Source organism: Pezoporus wallicus, unplaced genomic scaffold, assembly GCF_028554395.1.
Source record: "Pezoporus wallicus isolate ANWC-B61680 ecotype Strahan unplaced genomic scaffold, APGP_CSIRO_Pwel_v1 contig_1181, whole genome shotgun sequence".
Taxonomy (NCBI): domain Eukaryota; kingdom Metazoa; phylum Chordata; class Aves; order Psittaciformes; family Psittacidae; genus Pezoporus; species Pezoporus wallicus.
In genome coordinates, this window is record NW_026641428.1 from 2902921 (window position 1) to 2927355 (window position 24435).

Sequence of the window (24435 nt, forward strand, 5' to 3'; positions counted from 1 at the left end):
TGTTGGGATTGCACATCACTCCCCCTGCTTTTGTTTTTTGGCCATAGGAAATGTGGCACCAGTTCACAGACTCAAGACAGCTGCATCAGGGACCAGTGCTCCCTGTATGTTTTTCTCAAGAGTTGGAGTCTTTCTGATGGGAATCCATGTACTGTTCTGAGAATCATTAACTCGGAATTGGGAAGAATCTGTTTAATCAGTAACTGGGTACTACACAAGTGTTTTCAGACCTGCACAGGTTTTTGCTCACTTTTTCCTACTTATTTTGGCTGATGAGCGCCTTAGTTACTACATTTGAAGTCAGTAGCAGTGTCAGCAAGAGGCTGTGTTGCTTTGGGAGTTCCCCAGAAGCAGGCTGGTACGGGTTGCCCAGCTGTGAGGTTGAGAGCGTAGGCAGTAGCGTGCTGGGTGCTTTGTGACAACTGAGCAGTCAGACAGACTCTTCAGCTTTAGGATGAGTAACTTGATGCTGCAATCCCATTTGTAGCTCCATTGCCATTCCGTCCGTGCACACCCCTCCAAGTATAAAAGGATTTGCTAATTCCTCACAGGATCAGCAGATGCACTGCACCTCCCTCGTAATGTAATCGCTGTTGGTGATAGAAATGAAAATACCGCTATAAAACAGCAAGAAGACCTCAGTAACTTCTCTTCAGCTATTTCCACTTTATGGGGAGTACCCGTAAGAATGGAGTTCTGTCTAGTACAGCATGCTGCTAGACACTTGGCACGGTTTTGCTCCTGTTTATTGTCCAGAATATCATAAAGACTGAAACGGCTGTGATTTTGAAGGGTCTGTGGCTATAGTTTTGGGAAATGTGGTTTTTTTGTGGATTTCTTCCCCAGTAAACTGATATGAAACTTGTTGTCTCAGGAGAGCAAGTCACATGAATTTATAAGAGGCTGTGCACTGTTGTATAGCAACATTTCAGCCTTATGCTTAAGGGAAATTGACTGCAAGGATGGGGAAGCAGATCCATGTATCTGCAGTGGTTGTGGCTGGATTTCTCATCCCGTTGCGTTCCACTGACACATTAAATAGTGACTGTTGCTGGAGGCAGGATATTAAACTTGGTCCAGTCGTGTATGTGCTTCTCAGAGCTTTTGCTTCCTAAGAGGTGAATGAGCTCCCTTATTATAAAACTTCTAGTACTTGTAATTAAATAATATAAAAATGTTGTAGAATGTATCCATAATTTCTAGTGTTGACCTCCAAAGGCAAGTTTAAACCTGCTTATAACTCCCTGCTGCTGTGGTTAGGTGCTGGCAGACAATGTAAAATGCTTTGTCAGCAAAGCAAAAGAAGTAATTGGAACTAAGTTTTGTTGCTCTGGGGTGAAACTGATATTCTTGCCACCTCAGTCCCAGGATTTCCTACAGACTGCAGTGTTGGCTGAATTACGATTTTCAATTATGATTCTGTAATATGGTAACCCATTGATTTTTAATTTCTTTTTTCTTTTTTAACTCTCAGCTTCATATACTGACCCTTACCCTGTTTGAGCTTCATATCAGGCCAAAAGCTGGTTGCAAACCTCTTCACGCTGTTGCTTTTTTTTCTTTTTCCAAGAAGGAAACAGGTGTTGGGGCTTGAAGGGAGCTGCAGGTTGCATAGGAGACATTGAAACTACTCGGTACCAAAGATACCAGAGGATCTGCTGAAATGCTGTGGTCACAGGGTCAGAATATGGCACCTACATCACTGGGACTACCTCTGTATTAATTAAAAAGATAAAAAAGATCCAGGCTAAGGACAGTGTTCTCTAGCTTCTGCTGCCAGGTGGCAGGGTACAGTTCTTGTCCACCATGGCTAAGCTGTCAACCCTCTGCCAAGAGCTGGGTGTCCTCATCCAGCCTGCCTGCTGGGAACAGTTCTGGCACCTGCTTCATCCTACGTTATCCAGCAGAGTGCAAGGTGGCCTGAGCCAAAACTCTGAAATGTGTTAATTGTTAAACAGTATGGGCAGTACTGGAGTCTCTGTCTTAACCTTGTCTTCTTTACTCATAGTCATTTAGCCAGCATGTGTTTGCTTCCTGACAGCTTTACTGATTTTTTTAAATGTATAACCAGGGAAATGTTTGTTGGAAAGGGGCTTTGGAAGTTATCTAGTCCAGCTTCCTGGATGGAGCAGAATGCACCTGGCTTGGAGTTAATGAGTCCTAAAAATGGCTGCAAGGATTAAAGAAGTTCTGTTTCAGTGAGGAATGCAAATTTCTTTATTCTTTTTTTTCCATTGCTTTCAGTGGGATTTGGCAGACCACTGTGGTAAGTCCATAGCACGAGGCTGTGTGTCCTCCTCAGCAAGTATAGCGCGTCCTCAATCCTAGACAGACTTTTTGCCTGGGTAAAGGTCAGCACTGGTTGCCTCTGCAGTGTTGTGGATGCTGTGGTGGCAACTGCATGTTCTCAGAGCAGGCTCCAGCTGTTCTTGATCTCTCCTGGTAGTTAAGGGTACACTTTCTCCTTAGTTACATGCAGTCCATGTTTTATTTCTAACTCTGCTGCTAAATTTCTGCTTGAATGCTTTATACTCTTCTGCACAGCCTCAGGAATATATTAGGCATCTCATTTCTTGAAGTGGGAAGGAGAGAATTTGGGAGGCAATTGGTATGTCTAACTGGAGTGGGGAATTTCTGAATTACGGGCATTTATTGAGGACTACATTGGTATATGGTCACTGTGATTTCAGTGTCTTTTATCTGTCTGCAAATTCGAATTATCAAATTGATTTCTTATAGGGGTGATACGAACACTGATTGGATGAAATATATTGGAATAGCAACTGTAGTGTACAGGATAATTTCTTCTTATTTAATTTCATCCCTGTTTTTGAACATTCCTTCCTCCTCTGGCATCGAAGACAGGGACCAAGTGAGGATATTTGAAGAGAAGCTTCCATTTTTATCTTGTTTGAAATTTTGCAACATAACCTAGAAATCAGGCGTACTGTTGACATCAAAATGGGGAAAAGACTCCCTGAAAGCAATCTGTTACACATTATTCTAGCAAAAAACAACATTTCCACACGTCAGGTTAGAGTATGACTCATGATGGCTGTTTTATTATTTCCTATGGCTTCACTGTCTCCTAATAAATTATATCTAATTTCATACTAAATGGTTATTCAAGACTACAAGTGGCAACTTACTGATACTTTTAAGTAAAAATGACTTTGGAGGTTATGACTGCATGTTCCGCAGTTGGAAATTTCGGTGCCTCATTGCCTCTGTTCCTGTTACAGGTGCATGTGACAGCATTGCAGCAATGAGTGGAATTTTAAAGAGGAAGTTTGAAGAAGTTGATGGCTCCTCACCCTGTTCCTCTGTGCGGGAATCAGATGATGACATTTCTAGCAGTGAAAGCGCTGACAGTGGTGATAGCGTCAATCCATCCACTTCTAGTCATTTTACCCGTAAGTACTAACATTGTGTATCTAAAGAATTCTCCCAGTTCCTCAAAATACAATCAATTTTATTGTTAGATAAACATGATGATTTTAAATCGAACAGGTGATAAAATGGTCTCTCTGTTCAGTTTGTGACTTGCTCAGAATGTCTTAGCAAACTTCACCCATTTGCCTGCTTGTTCACTATATAAAACTGTATGTCATTGTAAAATTTTGAAGTCACTTGGAAGCCCCTACCTATTTGTTATTTCATTTATGTAGCTGTTTGTAGTTAACACTGGGAGTTGGGGTTAAGGTACTTCAAATGTGTACTGTAGGGAAGGTGTTTTAGGTAAGTTTGTTTATTTTGCTTATATAAGTATACTGCAGCCATCAGCTATCTGCAGGATTGTATTGGTGAGAGTTCTTCTCCAAAGAAAACAATAAGCTTTGTTTCATTTGGAATTGAGGAATATTGTGTATGGAAAGCATTATTGTGATAGTTTATATTCTTCATGCAGGAGAGGGTATCTCTGTACTAGGCAACGGTATTGTCTACAGATCAGAATTTGGTTTTAAGCTGGCAAAGCTACGTGAGCAGCATACTTATCTAGAAAGAATGAATTTACAGTTTATATTTGTAGTTTGCAGCCTTTTTTTAGGTGTTTATACTGTTTTAATAGTGAACTGCATGATTTAAAAAACAGGGGTTTACCTTTTTCAACTCTGTTGCATATAGAACTCCCTGCTGAAGCCAGTGGTTATAAAGCTGTTTTCTTAAGACTATGGGCCAGGGAATAGGTGAAGTTCCTCATCAATGCCCGTATATAGTGTGATTCTTCTAACTATGTGTTAGATATCATGTCTGTAGCATATGTTATGAATATTCTTTTAACTGATTTGTCTACTGATTGCTGCTGTGCCGTTTGAGATAGGCTCTGGATGTGAGGGTCTGAATCCTCTTTGCTCTAGTATGGAACACTCCTGTGCAAAGTGTTGCACAGGCACAACTTTTCAGACGTAACGGTCTTGATGTGGTGTATTATATTTAAGACACAGTGCTAGTAGAGGACCTATTTTATTGAAGTGCTGCAAAGGGGTGAGTGACCCAGAAAATCTCATTGATAGTATTAGGAAATAGCTTGGTAAGAATATTATCTGCATGCTAATATTTTAACTTTTACATCTGTTTAAGGACTTAGATGATTATTCATCATAGGGTGAAAGCAGTCCTTTTACATCAGTCATTGCCACCCACATAGAAGACAGCAGTTTTGTTGTGAATACACAGATATCAAAAAGAAGGCTTGCAGTTCAGGGGAGAAACTTGGAAGTTGTAATACATCTGTGTAACAATAAGCTTTAGTTGTAGCTGACACAATAAATAACTTAGTTTCTGAATAAAATCTGTAATGGAAACTACAGCATTTCAGTGTTACAATTAATGATCTATAAACTGAGGTAGTTGTGGGCAGAGTAATAAACATCTGTGCAGACACGCATAGAAATTGTACATATTAACTTTTTTAAGATACATATATATCAGTTGGTGATACAGAAATAGAGTAAATTGTTTGTATGTGCATTGATGCTACTTTATAAGAAGTATTGTTTAATATAGATGCAGCGCACTGAATTCCAAGGAGTCAATACAGAATAATCCCAGTATTATATAAGGCTGGTTTGGCAAGAAAAGAATTGAAGGGCTGGCATCAGTCCTATATTTGAATACGCAAATCTCAAGGTCCTCAAGGAAAAGGAGACTAATTTTGGTACCACTGTATGTGGCATCTTTCAGTGTCTTAACATTCTGTTTTGCTCTTCCTGTAATGCAGCATGCTTGCAGGAGCTTGACTGTAGTGACAGGACAGAAGGTAATGGGTTCAAACTTAAACAGACGAAGTTCAGGTTAGATGTAAGGAGGAAAGAAGTTCTTTACTGTGAGGGTGGTGAGGCACTGGAACAGGCTCCCAAAGAAGTGGTAAATGCTCCATCCCTGGCAGTGTCCAAGGCCAGGCTGGACAGAGCCTTGGGACACATGGTCTAGCGTGGAGGTGTCCCTGCCCATGGCAGGGGGGTTGGAACTGGATGATCTTAAGGTCCTTTCCAACCCAAACCATTCTATAATTCTATGATGAAGGTGATAGATTTTCATTTTATAGAGGATGTTGATGCTCAGATGAAGTATAGGATAGAAAAGTTGTTTTATCCCATTCTAATTACTTGCATCTTGCATCCAGACTCTTTCTGTATGCATCAGTATTTTGTAACTTTACCAAGGACATTCCATGTTGCATCTGATGGGGAAGTCAGGCTTTGTTAATTTACTGCTGAAATGCTGCAAGTAAGATTTTGCATCTTCTTCTTTAATACTAAACCATATCAGTTACTTATATGTTTACACAATTAACATCTACCAGCTGAGCAGTCTTAGAAAAATCCCTTAGCTAACCTTAGGCACGTCTGCTGTGTATAAGAGCTGCACTAAAACAATGAATCCTAGTGATGATATATGATATATGGTAATTAAAGTTAATATATGTTTGCTATAAAAATTAATCATGTTTATATTTAAAGTAAAAGCAGTAAAGACACTTGGGAATGCTGAAAGATATTTTTCACTTGATAACTGACTACCTCTAGAAAAAACAGGTTTCTGTTGAGGTTGGATATTATTTTTATTCTCAGATTTTCTTGAGTTTTCATGTGCTGTGCTTTGATTTGGGAAAGAATGTTGTAATTGGACAATCGGTGACATTTTTATAGGCACAGGATTTGTTTTCATTTTGGTTTGTGTCAGTTGACATCAGTTGTGTGTGCGATGTTGGATGCTCCTCAGGGAGCTTTTCTTTGTGTACAGTTAGATTTTTTTCTTTTTGAATTCTAGATTTTAATACAAGTATTATTTGAAAAAAGCATATTTTGAGTTCTGGGAAGTGCTATAAAACGAATTGATCCTGCTGAAGTACTTGGCTCTGTCTTGTCAAAGCACAATATGTGGAAATTTTAGGAGAGGATCTGGTTTGAGACCATCCTAAGAAGCTGAACGTGTCCAAGTCCATGGGACCTGATGAAATCCATCCACGGGTCCTGAAACAGCTGGTGAATGAAGTTGCTAAGCCACTCTCCATCATATTTGAAAGATCATGGCAGTCAGGTGAAGTTCCCAACAACTGGAAAAGGGGAAATGTAACCCCCATTTTCAGGAACAGGAAAATGGATGACCCGGGGAATTAGAGACCAGTCAGTCTCACCTCTGTGCCTGGCAAAATCTTGGAGCAGATTCTCCTGGAAGGCACGCTAAGGCACATGAAAAACAACAAGGTGCTTGGTGACAGCCACCATGGCTTCACTAAGGGGAAATCCTGCCTGACCAATTTGGTGGCCTTCTATGATGGGGCTACAGAACTGATGGACAGGGGTAGAGCAGTTGATGTCATCTACCTGGACTTGTGCAAAGTGTTCGACACTGTCCCACACCACATCCTTGTCTCTAAATTGGAGAGACATCAATTTGATGGGTGGACCACTCGGTGGATAAAGAACTGGCTGGATGGCCGCACACAAAGAGTTGTGGTCAATGGCTCAATGTCCAGCTGGAGACCAGTAACGAGTGGTGTCCCTCAGGGATCGGTGTTGGGACCGGTCTTGTTCAACATCTTTGTCGCTGACATGGACAGTGGGATTGAGTGCGCCCTCAGCAAGTTTGCCGATGACACCAAGCTGTGTGGTTCGGTTGATATGCTGGAGGGAAGGAATGCCATCCAGAGGGACCTTGACACACTTGTGAGGTGGGCTGATGCCAACCTTATGAAGTTTAACCATGCCAAGTGCAAGGTCCTACACCTGGGTTGGAGCAATCCCAGGCACAGCTACGGGCTGGGCAGAGAAGAGATTCAGAGCAGCCCTGAAGAGAAGGACTTGGGGGTGTTGGTCGATGAGAAAATGAACATGAGCCAGCTTCAGTGTGCGCTCGCAGCCCAGAAAGCCAACCGTATCCTGGGCTGCATGAAAAGGAGCGTGACCAGCAGGTCAAAGGAGGTGATCCTGCCCCTCTACTCTGCTCTTGTGAGACCGCACCTGGAGTATTGTGTGCAGTTCTGGCATCCTCAACATAAAAAGGACATGGAACTGTTGGAACAAGTCCAGAGGAGGGCCACAAGGATGATGAGGGGACTGGAGCCCCTCCCCTGTGAAGACAGGCTGAGGAAGTTGGGGCTGTTGAGCCTGGAGAAGAGAAGGCTGCGTGGAGACCTCAGAGCAGCCTTCCAGTATCTGAAGGGGGCTGCAGGGATGGTGGGGAGGGCCTCTCCATTAGGGACTGTAGTGACAGGACAAGGGGTAATGGGTTCAAACTTAAAGAGAGGAAGTTTAGATTGGATATTAGGAGGAAGTACTTTATGGTTGGTGAGGCACTGGAATGGGTTGCCTAAGGAAGCTGTGAATGCTCCATCCCTGGAGGTGTTCAAGGCCAGGTTGGACAGAGCCTTGGGTGACATGGTTTAGTGTGAGGTGTCCCTGCCCATGGCAGGGGGGTTGGAACTAGATGATCTTAAGGTCCTTTCCAGCCTTAACTGTTCTATGAGTCTATGAAATTTTCAGTGTTCATATCTCATGAATGCAGGTGTCTTACACAGCTACTGAGTGACATTCACTTGAAAACCACATGCAGATGTGTTGTACAGTAATGAAACTGTTAACAGTGTGCATTGAAAGCTGTTTTGTTTGTTCTTTAAACACATTCATGTCCCCAGATAAGAGTGCTTTCCTAGGTGCAATATTTGAACCTGTACTTTTAAGGGCATATGGAAACAAAAGAGTTCTGTGAGACTTTTTCAGTAAACACGCCAGAAAAAAAGCCTGTGCGGAAGAAAGGCTGGCCCGATTCCTTACCTCTGTAACATGCCACAGTACCTCTTTGATAGAAGTTATCTTTCTAAGCCATTTGCTGACACTTTTTCCATTCACTTTTCTCTTTCGTGAGATGCTGTCAGATCCTGCATTTTGTCTGCCTTCCAGTCTGTTTTCATATAAGTAAACCTGAAGTTCAGTGTAAACTCTTCTACTGACTGGAAGTGTGGTGGTTGTATGTGACCTGTAGTCAGCAGATAGATCTGTATGTAAATTCTTTAACTTAGCTTTCTTAAAAATGGACCTAACATGGCCCTCTGAGCCTTGCTTTTCCTCTCCAATTCACCTGACAGATAACTTTTTAATCACTTGCAGCTATATACCTTTCAGTGCTTCAGCAAACAGGCAGTTTGTGTATAAATCTATGTAGAGTAGCTGATACATCTTCAGTATTTACATAACCCCTGAAACAGTATGTACTGGGTCAGATAAACAAGAACCTTTCAGCTATCCTGCTCCATTAGCCTTAAGTTTAACCTGTCGGCTAAATGAGGCATGCAGATGCTATGGGTCACTCAGGTGGAGCAGAACCACCAGAAGATAGCTTTGATCTCGGTAATTAACCCTGTAGTGTGATGACAGAAAATACATGACTGATGTTGTCTGAGTGCTGTCTGTTGTGACTACTACACAGGGATGAGTACAGTTTCTTTAACAATATATACATTTAAACAAATCAAGACAGCGACAAAACTATATATATCTAGCCTAGGTTACAGGTGTCTTTTTCTGAGTCACGAAATGAAATGACAGTCCGTAAAGCATAGACAACTATTACCAGGTTCATAACCAACAAGCGAATAAATTTAGTATTTTCCTGGTCACATATGTGTGTATATTATATACATCTGCATATTTTTCATTCTCTTACCCCAAATGGTGATAAGAGTGCCGTCATTACCACTGTCAGATATAGTCCCTGCTATCTTTATTATTTACTTTTCTCAGTCTATTGAGGTCATTTGAGTTTGATTCAGAAGGCCATTAGTCACATGGCTGATTTACCTTAATGGATGCCAAAGTATATTACTAATCAGTCCGTGTACCTGTCCCGTTTCACAGCTTCTCCGTATCAGAAAAAGGGTGTTCCTCAAGTAGCAGTCCAAGAATGCACATATAGTATTAGTCAAGACTAAGGGTATTTGTTCCTTTTTTTTCTTACAGGTACATGTAATACAGGGTGTGAGCACACTCAATGCCATTTCAGTTCCTTTAAATTGCCATGATGAGCTAGGGCATCTCACCACTGTGTTTCATCAGCTCCACAGCAAGTTGTCTTTGAATACTAAATGCTTGATCTACTTTTCTGATAACCAAATTTAAGTTGCAGAATTTCAGGCAATTGGATGACCTGGGAAGACCTTAAGTCCTTTTTTTAAGCCCTTTTTGCTGGTAAAAATTCCCCATACAAGATTAATCACAGATGCGTCTCTTGAGAAACATACGTTGAGGAGCTGCTGCTTTCCTCTGGCATTTCAGCTGGGCATTTCTGGCCCGGCTGAAACTGTCAGAGTAATGCCTTTGTTGCAGAGGCTTCTCCACCTGCAGAGGCAGGTGAAATCTCCAGTGCCAGCTCATCCCATAACATGATCTTCACCAACAGGAGGTAAAACCATTGCACAGTTTAGTTCCTATCCTCCATCAGTTTTCTGTATCTTGCCATTACCACCGTCATTAGGAAGGTTATCCTGCAGCCAGCCATAATCATAGGTCCTGTCATTCTGCTAATTAGGGTACTGTATTTTAAGAGTGTTGGATGTCTGAGGTTCATTATAGAATCACAAAATGGTTTGAGTTGGAAGGGGACCTTAAAGATCATCTAGTTCCAACCCTCTGCCGTGGGCATGGACACCTTCCACTAGACCAGAGTGCTCAAAGCACCATCCAACGTGGCCTCGAACTCTGCCGCGCATCCACAGTTTCTCCACCCTCACAGTAAAGACTTTCTTCCTTATATCTAATCTGTATCTACCCGCTTTCAGGTTAATGTCATTACCCCTTGTCCTATCCCTAGATGCTACAGTAGCTAATATACTGAGACTGCCTCATCTATGTGGCTGTGCAGAACTTGTATCCAATCTTTTGAAATCTTTAGGAAAGTCTAGATTCTCTTAATTTTTCTCTATGTAAAGGGTAAAGTTTTATTTGCTGTGAGATGAATAGCACAAAGTATTACTTGAGCCTTGAGCTTCAGGTGTGTGAATAATTGCTGGTTAATGATAGAAATCTAAATGTGTTAGAAGTAGTGATGCTGACATTATGGAAAAGCACTTAGAAGGTGTAGCTAAATGCAGGGATTCTTTTTTTCATGTCATCTTGCAACTATTTATATTGCTTGTAGCCAGGCTTGGAATTTCCTTGTTAATGAGAAATATGTTCTTACTGTTGTTTGTTGACTCATGTTATGAAATCCAGACAGCTTGAGAGATTCTTGGGTTTGATTTTAAAGTAAGTCAGCCGGGCAGTAAAAAACAGGAAATGCAAAGAAATACAGTGAAATGTAGTGCAATGTCTTTGCTCAAATACTCATACAGCATGACAGGGCAGGGCATGCCATGACAGGATCTTTCCTGTTACCTGGAATAACAGTTACTGTAGAAGGAGTGTTCTAAAAAAAACAAGGAGGGGCTGGGAGGCAGGCTCCCGTGGCTTTTACAAGGACTTGTGCAACTGTTTCTATTTCTACAGTTTTGAAAAGGTCTTTCCTATAAATGAGTGCATTTCATATGCTGGACAAACAGGGATGGTTTTTTTGCCTTATATATGGTGTATTTGTTGGCTTAGATAACATAAAGTCCTTTTTTTTTTTTTTTTTTTTTTTTTTTGTTGAAGATGTTCATGGCAGATATGCCAAATATGTTTGCAAATGCAAAGTCACAAGTAGCTGATGGGCACTTGTGAACAGTCATTTGATAGAAATACAAAAGTCACCCATAAGGTGGGACAAAGGATTGCCTGTAGTGTCTTAGGAGAGTTCAGCAAATACAGTTGCTATGCATGGGTGGTCCTGCAAGGATCCTTGGTAGCAGTTTTCCTCTTCACACTGTTTGGAGCTGGGGCCAACTAAGGTCAGCAATAATCATCTGCGGAACAGCAGCTGACATTTAGAGTAAATGGTGAAGCTGAGCACATTTAACTGTCTCTGATTCTCCCCACAGGCTGATTATGTTTGCAAAATGGAGAAACTGGACCAGTATGATTAATGTCACAGAAAAGCATTCTAGAGATAGAGGATGTTGAGGAAATAAAGCAGTAAAATTCCAGCTCTTAGCATGCATTCTGAGAGTTTTAACGTTTCTGTGAGATTTTAGACAAAACTCTGACATTGAGTTAAAATGTTCAACTGAATTACAAATTAAAATCTCTCCTATTCATGTCAGACTTGTCTGTGAGCTGGTGTTTTTCAAAATCCTTTTCAAATGTCACATAAATAAGTCTAGCATTTGGGAAAAAGTCCCATCAAGTCCCTCCTGTGAGGTAAACTTAGCTTTAGCTTTAGCTTTACCTGAGAGGAAGGTACTGGAAGGATGGAGCAGTGAAATGCTACTAGGGTAGGTCACGCACACACCTCAAGCTCAGAACTCAAGTAATGCTTTGTGCTATTGACCTCACACTAAAGGTCAAAACTTTACCCTTGACATAAAGAAAATTTAAGGGAAGCTTAGACCTTCCGAAGAATTTCAAAGGATTTGATACCTTCCAAATTCTGCACTCCAAAAATAAAACTTTGTCCCTGTCCAATTTTCATGCTCAGTTCCTGCCTTCTTGAGCATGAATTTCCTTTCAAGACTGCCAGATTCAAATTTATGTTAGAAAATACCTCCCTGCCCCCAAGCCCACATTTCTTTTGGAGCATATATTGTGTGTCACAGCATTCCCTTCTAATGTGGATTTCCAGCATGCAGGGAAAGCGTTTCATCATTAAGCATTTAAAATTTGTTAATTTAGTGTATGGAAAATCTTAGAAAGATGTCTTTTGGGAGGCAGTTGGGTAGAAGGAGAGGTAGGAGATAGACATAGAAGCAATTTCTGGAATATGACCCTTTTCCCTGTTTTTATTTTCTGTGAAACTTGCAGAGCAAGATGGCTTTTTTAATTGATGTTCTGACCTGGATTACCATGATGGGTTAGGCTTTGCAGTTCTGTGGATTTAAGACTTGATGAAACATGGCATGGGAAAGTCAATGGAGCGGGTGGAGGATAGTGTTAATCCTTCTTGCCATAGCGGTTTATATGGCACTAAGAGTGTTTAAAAAGCAGACAAAAAGAAAAGCAGCATTTCCTCTGGTCTAAGATAGGGCTTTAATCCAAAAGGCTGCTTCATACATGGGTTTTCCAGCCTTTTGAAATGTTCATGTGCGTAGGATATTTTTGCGCTGGTGACAATGAATTGCTTTGCCCTCATTGATGCAAGAGTGCTAGTAATCTGCCAGCTAGCCATATGGTTCACATTTATTTTAATGTGCCTTTGACATCAGGAGAATAGCTGAGACAGCAGAAGAAAGTGCTTATGTCTCGGAGTTCAGCCAGAACTGAAATCATTTATGTTTCATAATCAAAGAACTACCAGTTTTCTCAATGAAAAATGTTTGAAAAACACTATGGGCTTAAAATGTCATTCCTGTCAGGATTTTGTCAAATTAGGAAGCAGGCTTTCATGGACAAATACAGCTGCAGTGGGATCTCTTCTGGAGTGGGAGATTTTGGGTTCTGTTTTGGCTTCCAAACACACAGAAGAGACCACTGTGTCTTTCACAGGTATGCCAGTGCTGTACCTCCACTGCCCAGAGAGGAAAATGAGGATGTTCAAAGGCAAAAGAAAAGTGGGGCTGTGTAGTGCAATTCAGGAAAACTTTGTTTCAGTCTACCAGTGCATTATTACTGTTGCTTACCTATTTCGTTGGTTATAATTTATTCATATACAAATGAGACTTGGATGATTCTCATAAAGATACCCTGGACTGCTAGTGTAAATATTGATCTTCCCCTCTGTAAAAGTACTTTTATTGGGAGCTGGGAGTTGGATGGGCCTGTGATGTCATCTCTTACCAAAACACAAGAAATATATTACAGACACAGCTCACCCCTACGTGCAGAGATCAGTAGTAATCTCCTCTGCTTCTAGCATCCCACTCCGTGCTTTGAAAATACCTTGGTGGGTAGTAGGGCGAAGAAAGAAAGGCGCAGTTTCAGAAGTTAGAGAGCTGCTTTGAATAAGCTGTAGAAAATGAGCTGCAAATGAAATTCTTCAGTCTCCCAATAATACAGAAAAAAAATTGTTTGTAATACGAAAGTAAGTGCAAAAAATCTTATAAGTGTGAACGTGTTGGTAGAAATAACTTGATGGCAACTATTGTTTGAAACTAACTCAGCAGCAGGACTTGGTGATTTCTTCCATATACCTACAACACCGAGGAGGCAGTCTCTAACCACAGTGTTCTAGTCACATTTAAATATATTACAAAAATATTGACAGTGATTTGTTACGAATCTGTGCCTTGCTGCATCCTTCTTCACTCTTGTCTATTCACACATTCTTCTGGATGTATGTTTACACTTTTTTGCCATATGTATTACTTTATTCTCTTATTAGTTGTTGGTGGACATTCTCTAACCTCATGTGACTTGAATGGCTCTCATTTTTCTTGCCATCTTTGCTGCGGAGTGTCGTGGTTTAAACCCAGTCAGGTAACTCGTTCACTCACACACCCCCCCCCCCCCCCCCCCCCCTTCATTCCCTCCCCCTACTCCCGGAGGGATGGAGAGGAGAATCGAAAAGAATGCAACTCCCACGGGTTGAGATAAGAACAGTTTAGTAACTAAGGTATAACACAATCACTGCTGCTACCACCAATGATAATAATGATAAAGGAAATAACAAGGGAAGAGAATACAACACCTCAGCACCAGCTGACCGATAACTCACCCCCCAAGCCCGACCAAGCTCCGACCGATACCTCCTCCAGCCCTGCAGTCTCCCAGCCCTTCCGGCTAACTCCCAGTTACATCCTGGGCATGACGTGCTGTGGTATGGAATAGCTCTTTGGTCAGTTTGGGTCAGGTGTCCTGTCTCTGCTTCCTCCTGGCTTCCCCTCCTCCCTGGCAGAGCATGAGGCTCACAAAGTCCTTGGCCAAACCAAAACATCGCTATCAGCTCTGTTCCCAGGCTGAAAGTCAAAACACTGCACTGCACCAGCTACCAAGAAGGGGAAAAATGACTGCTACTGCTGAACCCAGGACAGGAGTCTTTTCCCAACCCCAGGAAGTATTTCCTCACTTGCTATGTTTGTTTGGTGACAGAATTCCAGCCCGGATCAGTGCTTTGTACAACATACTTTAACCAGGATCAATCTGACAGGGAAGTTCTGTTGTCAAACAGCTATGTGTAGTATTTGCCTTTCTCCCATTGATCGTCATTGTGACAGAGATGTATGAGAGACAGCAACCTAAGCGAGAAAGAACAGCAGCCATGGAAACTATTTTACAGGAAAGTTTTATTGTTTAAGGCTATTGTTATTTTCATGATAGCTGTATATATATATGTATTTTACATTGATACTTTCTTCAGTTTTGAATTTTAAGTTTTATTTTTAGAGTATCTCTGAAAAATGGGTTAGTGTGGCCACACACACACAGTGTGTATGTGTTTCATGCTCAATATGGGCCACACTGTCTAGAAAAATGCATTTAATGCACTTGATCAAGTACGTTTAATCTTAGAAAAAAATTAATCTGAGGGACACTGTCTTTCTGGTAAACTATCTTGTATGCCACTGGGTGATAGAAATTGTACTTTTCAATAGGTAAAATGCTACCATTTTAAATTGCAACCATTTAAATAAGAATGTTGGTAATAACAATTATGACTTAGTGTCCCAGTGTAGGAGGCGGTGCATAATTTATCACCTGTGGGAACAACCATAATGATGTTTGTGTGTTTATTCTGGTTTTAATCTTTTGATAGTTGGCGTTCTGTGTCTAATAAACCACAGGTTGGGTAAGACAGCCTTAGAGTCAAGCCTTAGTCTACGCAATCTGGATGAGTGGTGGTGTGGGAGAGTGGTAACGTGTGGGAAAAGGTTGTCTTGAATTAGACAAAGCTTATTCCATGGCGGTGTGCAGCCTTATGAATAAATCACCGAAATGACTGCTGAACAGTTATCTCTATTGTGTACTACAGTCACTGACCAAAAAAGGACCTTACTGAAATACTGAAAACTGAAGGGCTATAATAAAAAACATTGGTATGTAGTGCTTAGGCATTCTGCAGGTCTTTTAAATTCTGGAAACCTTAGAGATTCCCTGTATGTTCAGTATCCAAAAAAGTACATATGCCAGGAATTTTACATAAGGAGAAATGGCAGAAATATTGTATGTAGTCATGAAATAAATTATAAATGCTGTGCATAAAGAAAATTGTTATGAGGGAGAGAGATTAATAACTGAGGAAGGGATGAACAAATGCATTCTGCTGTAGTATAGAAATCTGTTAAAGATCATGTGTGATCCATAGGACAGTTTTTGGTGATGATGAATATTACTGTTCCCTCTGGCATCCTCACTTGCCTTGAACTGCTAGAAAGAGATGGTGGCATCTAGCTCTTGTTGACAGCATGTGTCCAGCAGCTGCTAAAAAGTCTCATCGTTGCAGTCCTAGCACACTCTGCCTGTCACCCTTTTTGTGCGGAACAGCTGATAGTGGCATCCCCTGATACCACTTGTTACACAGGCAGACAGCATGTAAATACTTTCTTGAGACTGGCCAAGCAGGGAAGCTGTTACTAAATCTCTTCTAGAAAAGTGTGGTGTTTACATTCTCTCTGGATAAATTTTTAGGTTTAGGGCTTTTGCTTCCCTGCAAAAACCTTTGCAACTGACTCCCAAGAGGCATGCAAGCTTGCACGGTCTGCATCCCTCATTTTAAAGGGAGCTTAGTAACTGATTAACGTCAGTAAACTTTGTCTGGGCATATGTTCATGCTTTCCAGTATATCAGAAAATATGTATTTTGTATATCCTTCTGCTCTGTCTTGAGCTAAGCAATGTCCTTAGCAGTAATTAAAACAGACTTGAATGTAGTATGTAAGGTACAGTGCACGCAAAATAGCATATGCCCCAACTCTTGATAAGATGAGCTGAGAATCTCAGTTCTGGTTGGCTTGAAGCAATAGGAATGAATAAGTTACAGCTTTGTCCCTGATATTGGAAAATTGTTCGATAGTTGCATTCAATATCTAATAATAATTTTTTTGAGGTCATTTTAAGGCATCTCCTCAGAGACTTTAGGACTAGAGTAGTAGAGCAAGGATATAGCACCTCTGTGGTGCTTCCTTTTGTGTCCTTGGTTACTGAGGTAGTCAAAAGTGTCCAGTCCTCTCGCTGACATCTCTAACCTATGCTTTTGCATAATCAAATAAAATCCTGTGATCTCTTGCAGTTCCTGCCTGATCTGTTCTTGTAAACAACATTCTCATAAATATGAATATATTCTGACTACTTCCTAGCAGTAACACAGAAGAGATGACTCTAGCCTTAGCTCTTCCCTTTAATGAGCTCTTGGGTGAGACAGAAGCAAACCCAAAAGATAGGATGTGTTTCAGAAAAAAATAATCATGTGCAGTCTGAGAGCTCTGAATGTTTACATGCTTGTTCACTTACACAGATTATCATAGAATTTGTCTGACTCAGAACTATCATATTAATAAATAAAGCCATGAACTTTGATGTAATTTATAACAAATACATGTCAGCTCTTATGCTGTCTTCATTACAGTTGTATAGTGCTGGGTTTATAGCACTGGCGGTGTTGCAGTTACAGTACGACAGCATTTTCTTCAAGTTCAGCTTAATTCTATCTTAACATTTTTGTCAGTGATCTATTAAAAAAAAAACCAAACAAGCAACTGTGATGGCGTGGCGCTGATATTATAATTACTAAAAGTGATAAGAACTATAAAAAAGGTTGGAGAAATGTGCTAATGGGTTTTTGAAAGACAGCTTGTGACAGTCCTACTGAGAAACTGCTGACCAAACTTTTGGGCATAAATGTACAGTGATGTCTGAAATTCACATTCTAAATTTTGACAGCATGCACATGGGCACCACCACCCAGTCAAAAATCCATGGAGTGGAAAAGCTCATTGATGTAATCCAGTTTTTATCATAGATGATGTTCTGATTTTTCTTTTTCAGCTGGAAGTAATTAGATCACAGTCTTCTGCCTAGCTTCAGTTAACTATTAATATTAGCGTGTAGCCTGTGAATAAAACTGAAGGTTGATTTCCTTGTGTATAGAAAGCAGTATGAAAGTAGTATCTCTTCCATAAAGAGATTGGCAGATTTAAATGGAAGTACTTTTATTGCAGCGTTTGGTATTCCTGCCAGTAAGCAGCCATGTCAGGAGTTCCATAGCTAAGGTCTAAAAACAAATTACTATAAATGTAGACCTTATGTGGTAGATACTGAAGTTTACAGATGAGGATTCAAGGGCATTCACAACTTGTGCAGTTTTATAGGCACAATTGCCTTCTATTTCCTCATGAAGCATACATATATATATATATTTAAGATTAACCTTCTATCTTTCCTTTACAATTTTAGTGTATTTTTAACTCTCATTCCATTTGTAGCTGGTTCTTTTTTCTTAGTCAGCTGCTTGCCCTGCAGTAGCTGTCAATATGTCTTCTGAAATAAGAGCAAGATCCAGTTGAGAGCCAAATAACATCAATACTGTTGTATCAGAAATTGGATACCTCCCAGCAGATGTATCTGCTTCTTCAGCAGAAGCAGCATTTTTTAATATGCACTTTCCTGTGCGTAAGAGCATATAGGCAGTGAAGGTTCTGACTCAGAGTATTTGCTTTTATGCTAACTTGAAAGAGAATGACACAATATCAAAATTACCCTGTCCTCTAAACTCTAAAAAAATTGGCTTTATTAAGGTAGATTTGTTTTGAAACTCTGGCGTATATGAAAAAGATCAGTAGGTTAAAACAATATCTAACTTAGGACAAAACTGACACACACCTATGAACTAGACCGCTGTGAACTAGTCTCTTCTAACAAAATAAACCTTTTCCCCCACTCAAAGCTTCCTGTAAATATTTTTGTCAGGCTCTGTTGATACGAGATTTACTAAAACTTGGATATAAATTTTAACATGCCTGATGTGACAGAGTTTATCTTTTGATTCCTCTCTGTACATCCTGTGCCTTTTTTGGAACACCCTTCACTGAGAGCATGTAAGTGGATATAGGACCTGAGCTTATTTATGTGCTTCATATTTTTCATCTAACATACCTGCAGCATATCTGAAGTGCATGTTATTTATACAATAAGCCATACTTTCAGTTGTTTTTCAGTATTTAGGAAAAATAACACTATTTTAGTGTTTTTCTGAGCCCCAAATAGTTTTATGATTATGTCATCAGGGTATACTGTCTAAAATTTAGTTTTAGGACTGTATTTTCTAATATACTATTATTATATACTGAAATTTGGTTTTCATATAGGTAGGTTATGCTGTTTGTTAGACTGAATTAATTCATGTAGAAGTTTGGAGTTTTCACATTCATGGTGATTAACATTTCACTATATAATAATATTGGAGAATTAAGTCTGTTTGTGACAATAAACCAGACCTGTTATGAAGCCAAGGCTGAAGGCCAGGTGTTCTCAATCTCTAGATTGGAAGCTTTAGATTTGGAGTGTACATCTTGTTGCTTTTACTGCTCCTACAGAATAGTTCCAAGTCTTTCTAGAGTGGTCGGGCACCTTTTAAATCATCTTACTGCCTGAATCCTGACAGGTAGCTCACATCTGCTAAAGGCGTAAGAGGATAATTCAGACCTCCTCAATTGTTGCTTGTAAACTGCAAAGCAATGACTTACCTATCTGCATTCTCAACATCCTGTTGCTATTTTGCAATAAATCAAATAGATCAGGTTGGTCATCTAAAAAATCAGGTGGTGTCTCTTACCTAACATTTGTGTCTCTTTCTTTTTCCTTCTCTAAAGGCTCACCACTGTTACTAGTGAGAAACAATAGATCATCATCGGTGGAAGGAGTTACTAAATGTCTGTAGAAAAAAGACAATATTTAACAGTTAAAATTTGGCATTTCTTTGTAAAGAAATCTATTTTCTATGATACTGCATATGTGCATGCGAAACTGCGCATGAGCGTGAGGGGAATCAGAAAAGAATTAGATTTAATTATTTGTCAAAATTCTACACGTAAAATATATACACACACATGTATTCAGTGGATGGCAGCAGAAAGAGGATGAAAGTAAAGAAAAAGTGGATCTTATTGTTAATCACTATTATTCCTGTATTATTCTCTGGTGATGATGGTACTAATTTCTCAGTCGGAAGCACTCAACATACCACCTTGATAGTTTTTCTAACACTAATTTCTAACATTTTGGATTGTAAGAGGTAGAAATCTTTTCTGCCAATGTGATCCAATGCTTTAAAGATGTAGTTGCAGATCTCTACAGCTAATCTTTGCTGACAGAATAGTAACGGTGTATGTAGACCTGTGAGAGATTGGGTCTGTTGTTCTCCTCACTGCTGTCATATACATACGGCTTGTTTGCAGGGGTTTGAAAAGCAGCAAGTCACTGGATCTTTGAGGCGACCCTGTGAAAGAAGTTAATTTTCCTGGGACTTGTTTTCTTCTTTGGTAAAAGGAAAAAACATGTTCATAATGCTATGGAACAACAGTTCTGGCCAAGGATTTCTGATCTAAAGTAGATAATGGTGTTTATGATTGTAGCAGTTTGGAAGGACTTCTAGGTTTGTAGATATACTAAGTATTTCTAATGTTATCTCCTCATTTCAACTGCATGTGTCAGAACCTCGTTGTGTACAGTCAGGTATTGCTAAGGTAGGTGGAACTACACAAGTGATGAATTTGCTATATGAGTGCAAGTTATCACTCATACTGTGATCTCCATCTGTTCTAGCGTCTTCAATCCTGAAGAGAGAGAAGCGGAAGAGAGCAAAAAATGTCCATTTTAACTGTGTTACTGTGTATTACTTCACGAGAAGGCAAGGATTCACCAGTGTTCCCAGCCAAGGGGGAAGCACACTGGGAATGTCTACTCGCCACAACAGTGTGCGCCAGTACACGCTTGGAGAGTTTGCAATGGAACAGGAGAGGCTTCACCGAGAGATGTTAAGAGAGCATCTACGGGAGGAAAAACTCAATTCTCTAAAATTAAAGGTAAGAATTGTTCAAGACTTTGATCCCTGCCTTATTTGTTTAAATGAACAGTGACAGAGCTATATGGCCCCAGTACATGTGTGTTAAACAAAACCATTTCCTTTCCGTCACCTCCATTTTCAATCAAAACAATGGCATTTTTCTAAGTTTTATTTTATTTTATTTTTACTGAACACATTATTTTTGTTCAGTATTACCAAGTGCTGTTATAGCTCTTATTGATGTGTGTCTCAGAGTTCTTTACAGCGAGATTGTTATTTACTTCCTGTTTCCTACAGAGAGGAAAACTGAGGCAGAGAGTGGTGGAAGTTAGCCTTGAATAGGGTGTCCAGCAGAAGTCTGGAAGTGGCAGGGAGAGGCAGTCTTCTGAGCCCTTGTACAGTGCCCTGTTAGACAGGGGAATGGTAACATTCTACGTATAGAAAGTGAAAGAGCTTATTTTCTTGGCCAACTTGAGTGAATTTGGCTAACAGTAACAAACTAATACTAAAAATGCTTATTTTTTCCGTGTACCAATTTATATGGTCATATTTGTAATGCTTCACCAGAGGATGTCTGTGTTGAAGAAGGAACATGTCAGAAAAATTAACTGGCTCTATCAGTTTAGCCAGAACAAATCTTGGCTACAGTTCTGAAGTTCTTTATTTAAATGTAGCATAGGAGGGGGAAGAGTCTGTATTTCAGTAGAGGAGACTAGAAAAGAGGATTGTGTTCTTGGAAGTGTCCCTTATGGGTCTTTAAAACTGGTAGCAGAACTTCTGGGTTTGCTATGTTTTTGGAGTGGATGAAAGACTTCCCGTGTAATGACTGGTGTTATATGTATTTCAGGCTCTTCTTCAGATGAATCTTGTAATTAACTGAACAATATTTAGAGTTGTAGCCAAACTGCTGTGCTCCATAGCCCCTTTTGTGATACTGAATCTGTTTCAGATACTACTGCAGTTGCCCGGGTACCCTCCAAGTTTAAGAAATGCCTTTCAGTATTTTTCCCATAGAAGGAACCATGTTCATGAGTTCTGTGTCTGAACTCCTGAAGAAGTGTGTATGACCCTTACTATTGTAATGACTTTCTTTTCTCAGTTTCCTAATTGGTGTGGGGTTTTGTGGGTTTTTTTGTTTGTTTGGTTGGTTTTTTGGTTTTGTTTGTTGTTTGTTTTTTTTCTATTATTTGAATAGCTAAATAGATTCTTGAATAGTTCATAAAATGTGAATTGTCATAATGAAAACAAACAAACATAAAACCACTCAGGGTAAAGGTAAATTAAAGGTGGATATTTGGACAGGTTGGACACCAAAGGCTGGAGTATGATTTATCACTAGTAGAGATTATGCCTCTAAACATCTCATATCACAGCATCTTCAGAGCACCAAGTGTAAATTGAGCTCTGTCAGTGTAACCAGTGACTCTGTGTAGTTCCCTTGGATGGCTTCCAGGAATCTCAGTGGAGTGGATAAAGAATAGTAAGGCATGCAAATCTTTAGCTTTTCCTTTTTATAGCTAGAAAGTAAATTAAGAATAATCACAGGTCCTATTTACTTTTAAAGATTGGATGAAGCCTTTTAGCTTTCATCTGTATGGAGCAGTGCTCGGCTCTGTGTGCTTTCCTAAGTCTCCCCTTAGGTGGGACAAATCTCTATTCTTCATTAACTTCACACCAGCCCACTCCCTTTTCTGGGACATGGACTCTACTTCCTGCTCCTCTTCCAAATACAGTATGTTCTTCCATCCCCCCAGTCACTTGTTTAAGTGGATGATAATCTTTATTGTGACTGTTAAGTTCATGCTAAATTTCTTCGTAAGTATTCAGTAAGTAAGGAAAGCCTGATTGGCTTTCCTCTCTCTGTCCTAATTTTAATTGCTTCCTTTTACCAAATAGTCCTTTTCTGTACACTTAATTCAGGAGTGGTGGGGTTCTTTCTTCATTGATACTCAGCAGTTGATGTGACAATACTAGCACATACTGAGACTGGTACACTGACTTCAAAGTTTTAATTGAAATACTAAGAAACTGTGTTTAGGTCTTCAGAATCCTGAGACTGGCTTAAAACTGTTAACATCTTACTAGTGTTAAATCTTTTACTAGTGTAAAATATTTCTCATCACTCTCCAGCATGTATGAAAAAATAGGGAACAGAAAACTTCCTTTCTGAAGTAGTCCATTAAACTCAGCTCAGTTACATCTGTAGCTATACACTTGGGGTAAAAAAATCAAATAAAAACTACTTTCCCTCCCCAGACTAAATCCAGGACTCACTGAACTAGTGAAGAGTCGCTGTAAAGCACTCAGTGTGTTTTATTTGCTTAAGACAACTTGGTCTTGCTGATTTCCCATTGTAGAGATGGAAGAGCCACATGGCCATTCAAATGGTTTCTGGATTAACAGGAAAACATTTAAAATTTGTCAAGAAAAAATAGAAATACAGGAATATATTGAAATTGTGCCTTTATAATATTAGGTGCAGTTTATTCTTTTACATGCTAAAGGTGAAGAGAGAAATAAGAAGCTTCTCTTAATTAAAAGCAGATAAAGACTTTAAAATCGTTATCAAGTCACTTTAGCCATTTAGCACCAGCACTTTGGTGTAAACGTTGCTGACAGTGGCATAAACAAACACTTGTCAGCAGCAGAGTGTGAAGAATCTAACGAAAAAGCCATCTTGTCAAGATGAAAGGTACAAGGTAGGCTTTGCTTTAATACATTGTCATTTGAGAAAACATTATGAGTAAGCACAATAAATTAGGTGAAATAGTCCTTATTGCTTACTCATAATGTCTCCTCAAATTAAGATCTGTTAAAATTATTAGCGTGATGCTAGTGATGTTAAGGCTTCTGGGTCTATGGACAGAGTTGGTTTCCTTTGTGGGAAGTTGTAAGGAATAATTTCCAGCTACAGGAGGCAAAGGTGCTAACCTGAATTTTTCACATTTTACAGTTGAAGTGAATTTCACCCAAAGGCTTCACATATTCATTGGCCCTTGCCCTGTTCTGTTGTTATGACATTACCTTTGAGCTTTATGAGAGAAATTTAACCCCTCTGCATATCAAGTTTAATTCAGATGAGCAATATTATGACAATCAAGAGAACTTAATGTTACCCTAAAGTTCTGCATTGGAAAATGTATTTGATGGGTCTCGGTAATCTTCCTCCCTCTGTAGTTACACAATAACTTGTTCAAGAATTCTTCAGATCTTCCATTTCATTAATTCGTTTGCTCTGTGTGTGACAAAGCAGTTAAGATTTGCAGGAGAAGGAGGAGAAATGCATGACGGGTTTGGTATGGTTCTGTAGGTGCCCGTGTAAGCTGAGCAGTTAGAGCATTCACCTCATGGGTAAGAGCCCTGAAATTGAATTTTTATTAAATACTAATTGAATAAATGACTAAAATAATTACAGAAGCAGGGATTAGAATTCTTCCCCGGTTTCCAGCTTAAATTCTGATAGGCATTTAAACAACAGTGATCTGCTTAAAGAGTGGTATGAGCCTTGTGTATTTAAAACTAGAGAATTCAGAATTCTTAGGTGGGTCATTCTCCTATTTCATATTACCTAGCTAACAAAAAAATGAAAAACATAAAAAATCGAGGATAATGCCATTCTGGATTTGAACATTCAGGCTGAGTTGCATGTACAGCGGAATATTCCCTCCCACTGGCTAAAGGCAGCTAATTCAAGGTGCATTTAATCACTCTGTGGATTTACCTGTCTCTCACAGTAGATTATACAGAAAAAAGGATGACTTCTGACATTGTCTTTCCTACCTTACTGAACTAATAACATTGAAATACCTGCTGTAACTAATCTCTCCATTGTGCCAGGGCCAGGCAGGCCAATTAGGTAACATCTTCAGTGAAGGAGCTCTTGCCCCTTCCTTTCCAGCCACTGTAAAGGGAAATGAATAATAGAAAATAG

The 24435-nt window shown here is 39.7% G+C and overlaps 1 protein-coding gene across 7 annotated transcripts in view; it reads left to right on the plus strand.

The window, feature by feature from the left end:
- Positions 1–24435, plus strand: part of CSRNP3 (cysteine and serine rich nuclear protein 3) — a 100719-nt gene that overhangs the window by 70413 nt on the left and 5871 nt on the right. For all 7 annotated transcript variants that reach the window (XM_057423751.1, XM_057423756.1, XM_057423750.1 and 4 more), the window contains 2 exons: positions 3243–3413; positions 20264–20523. In XM_057423751.1, coding sequence (XP_057279734.1) covers positions 3243–3413; positions 20264–20523 — 431 coding nt within the window. The remainder of the gene's footprint in view (positions 1–3242; positions 3414–20263; positions 20524–24435) is intronic.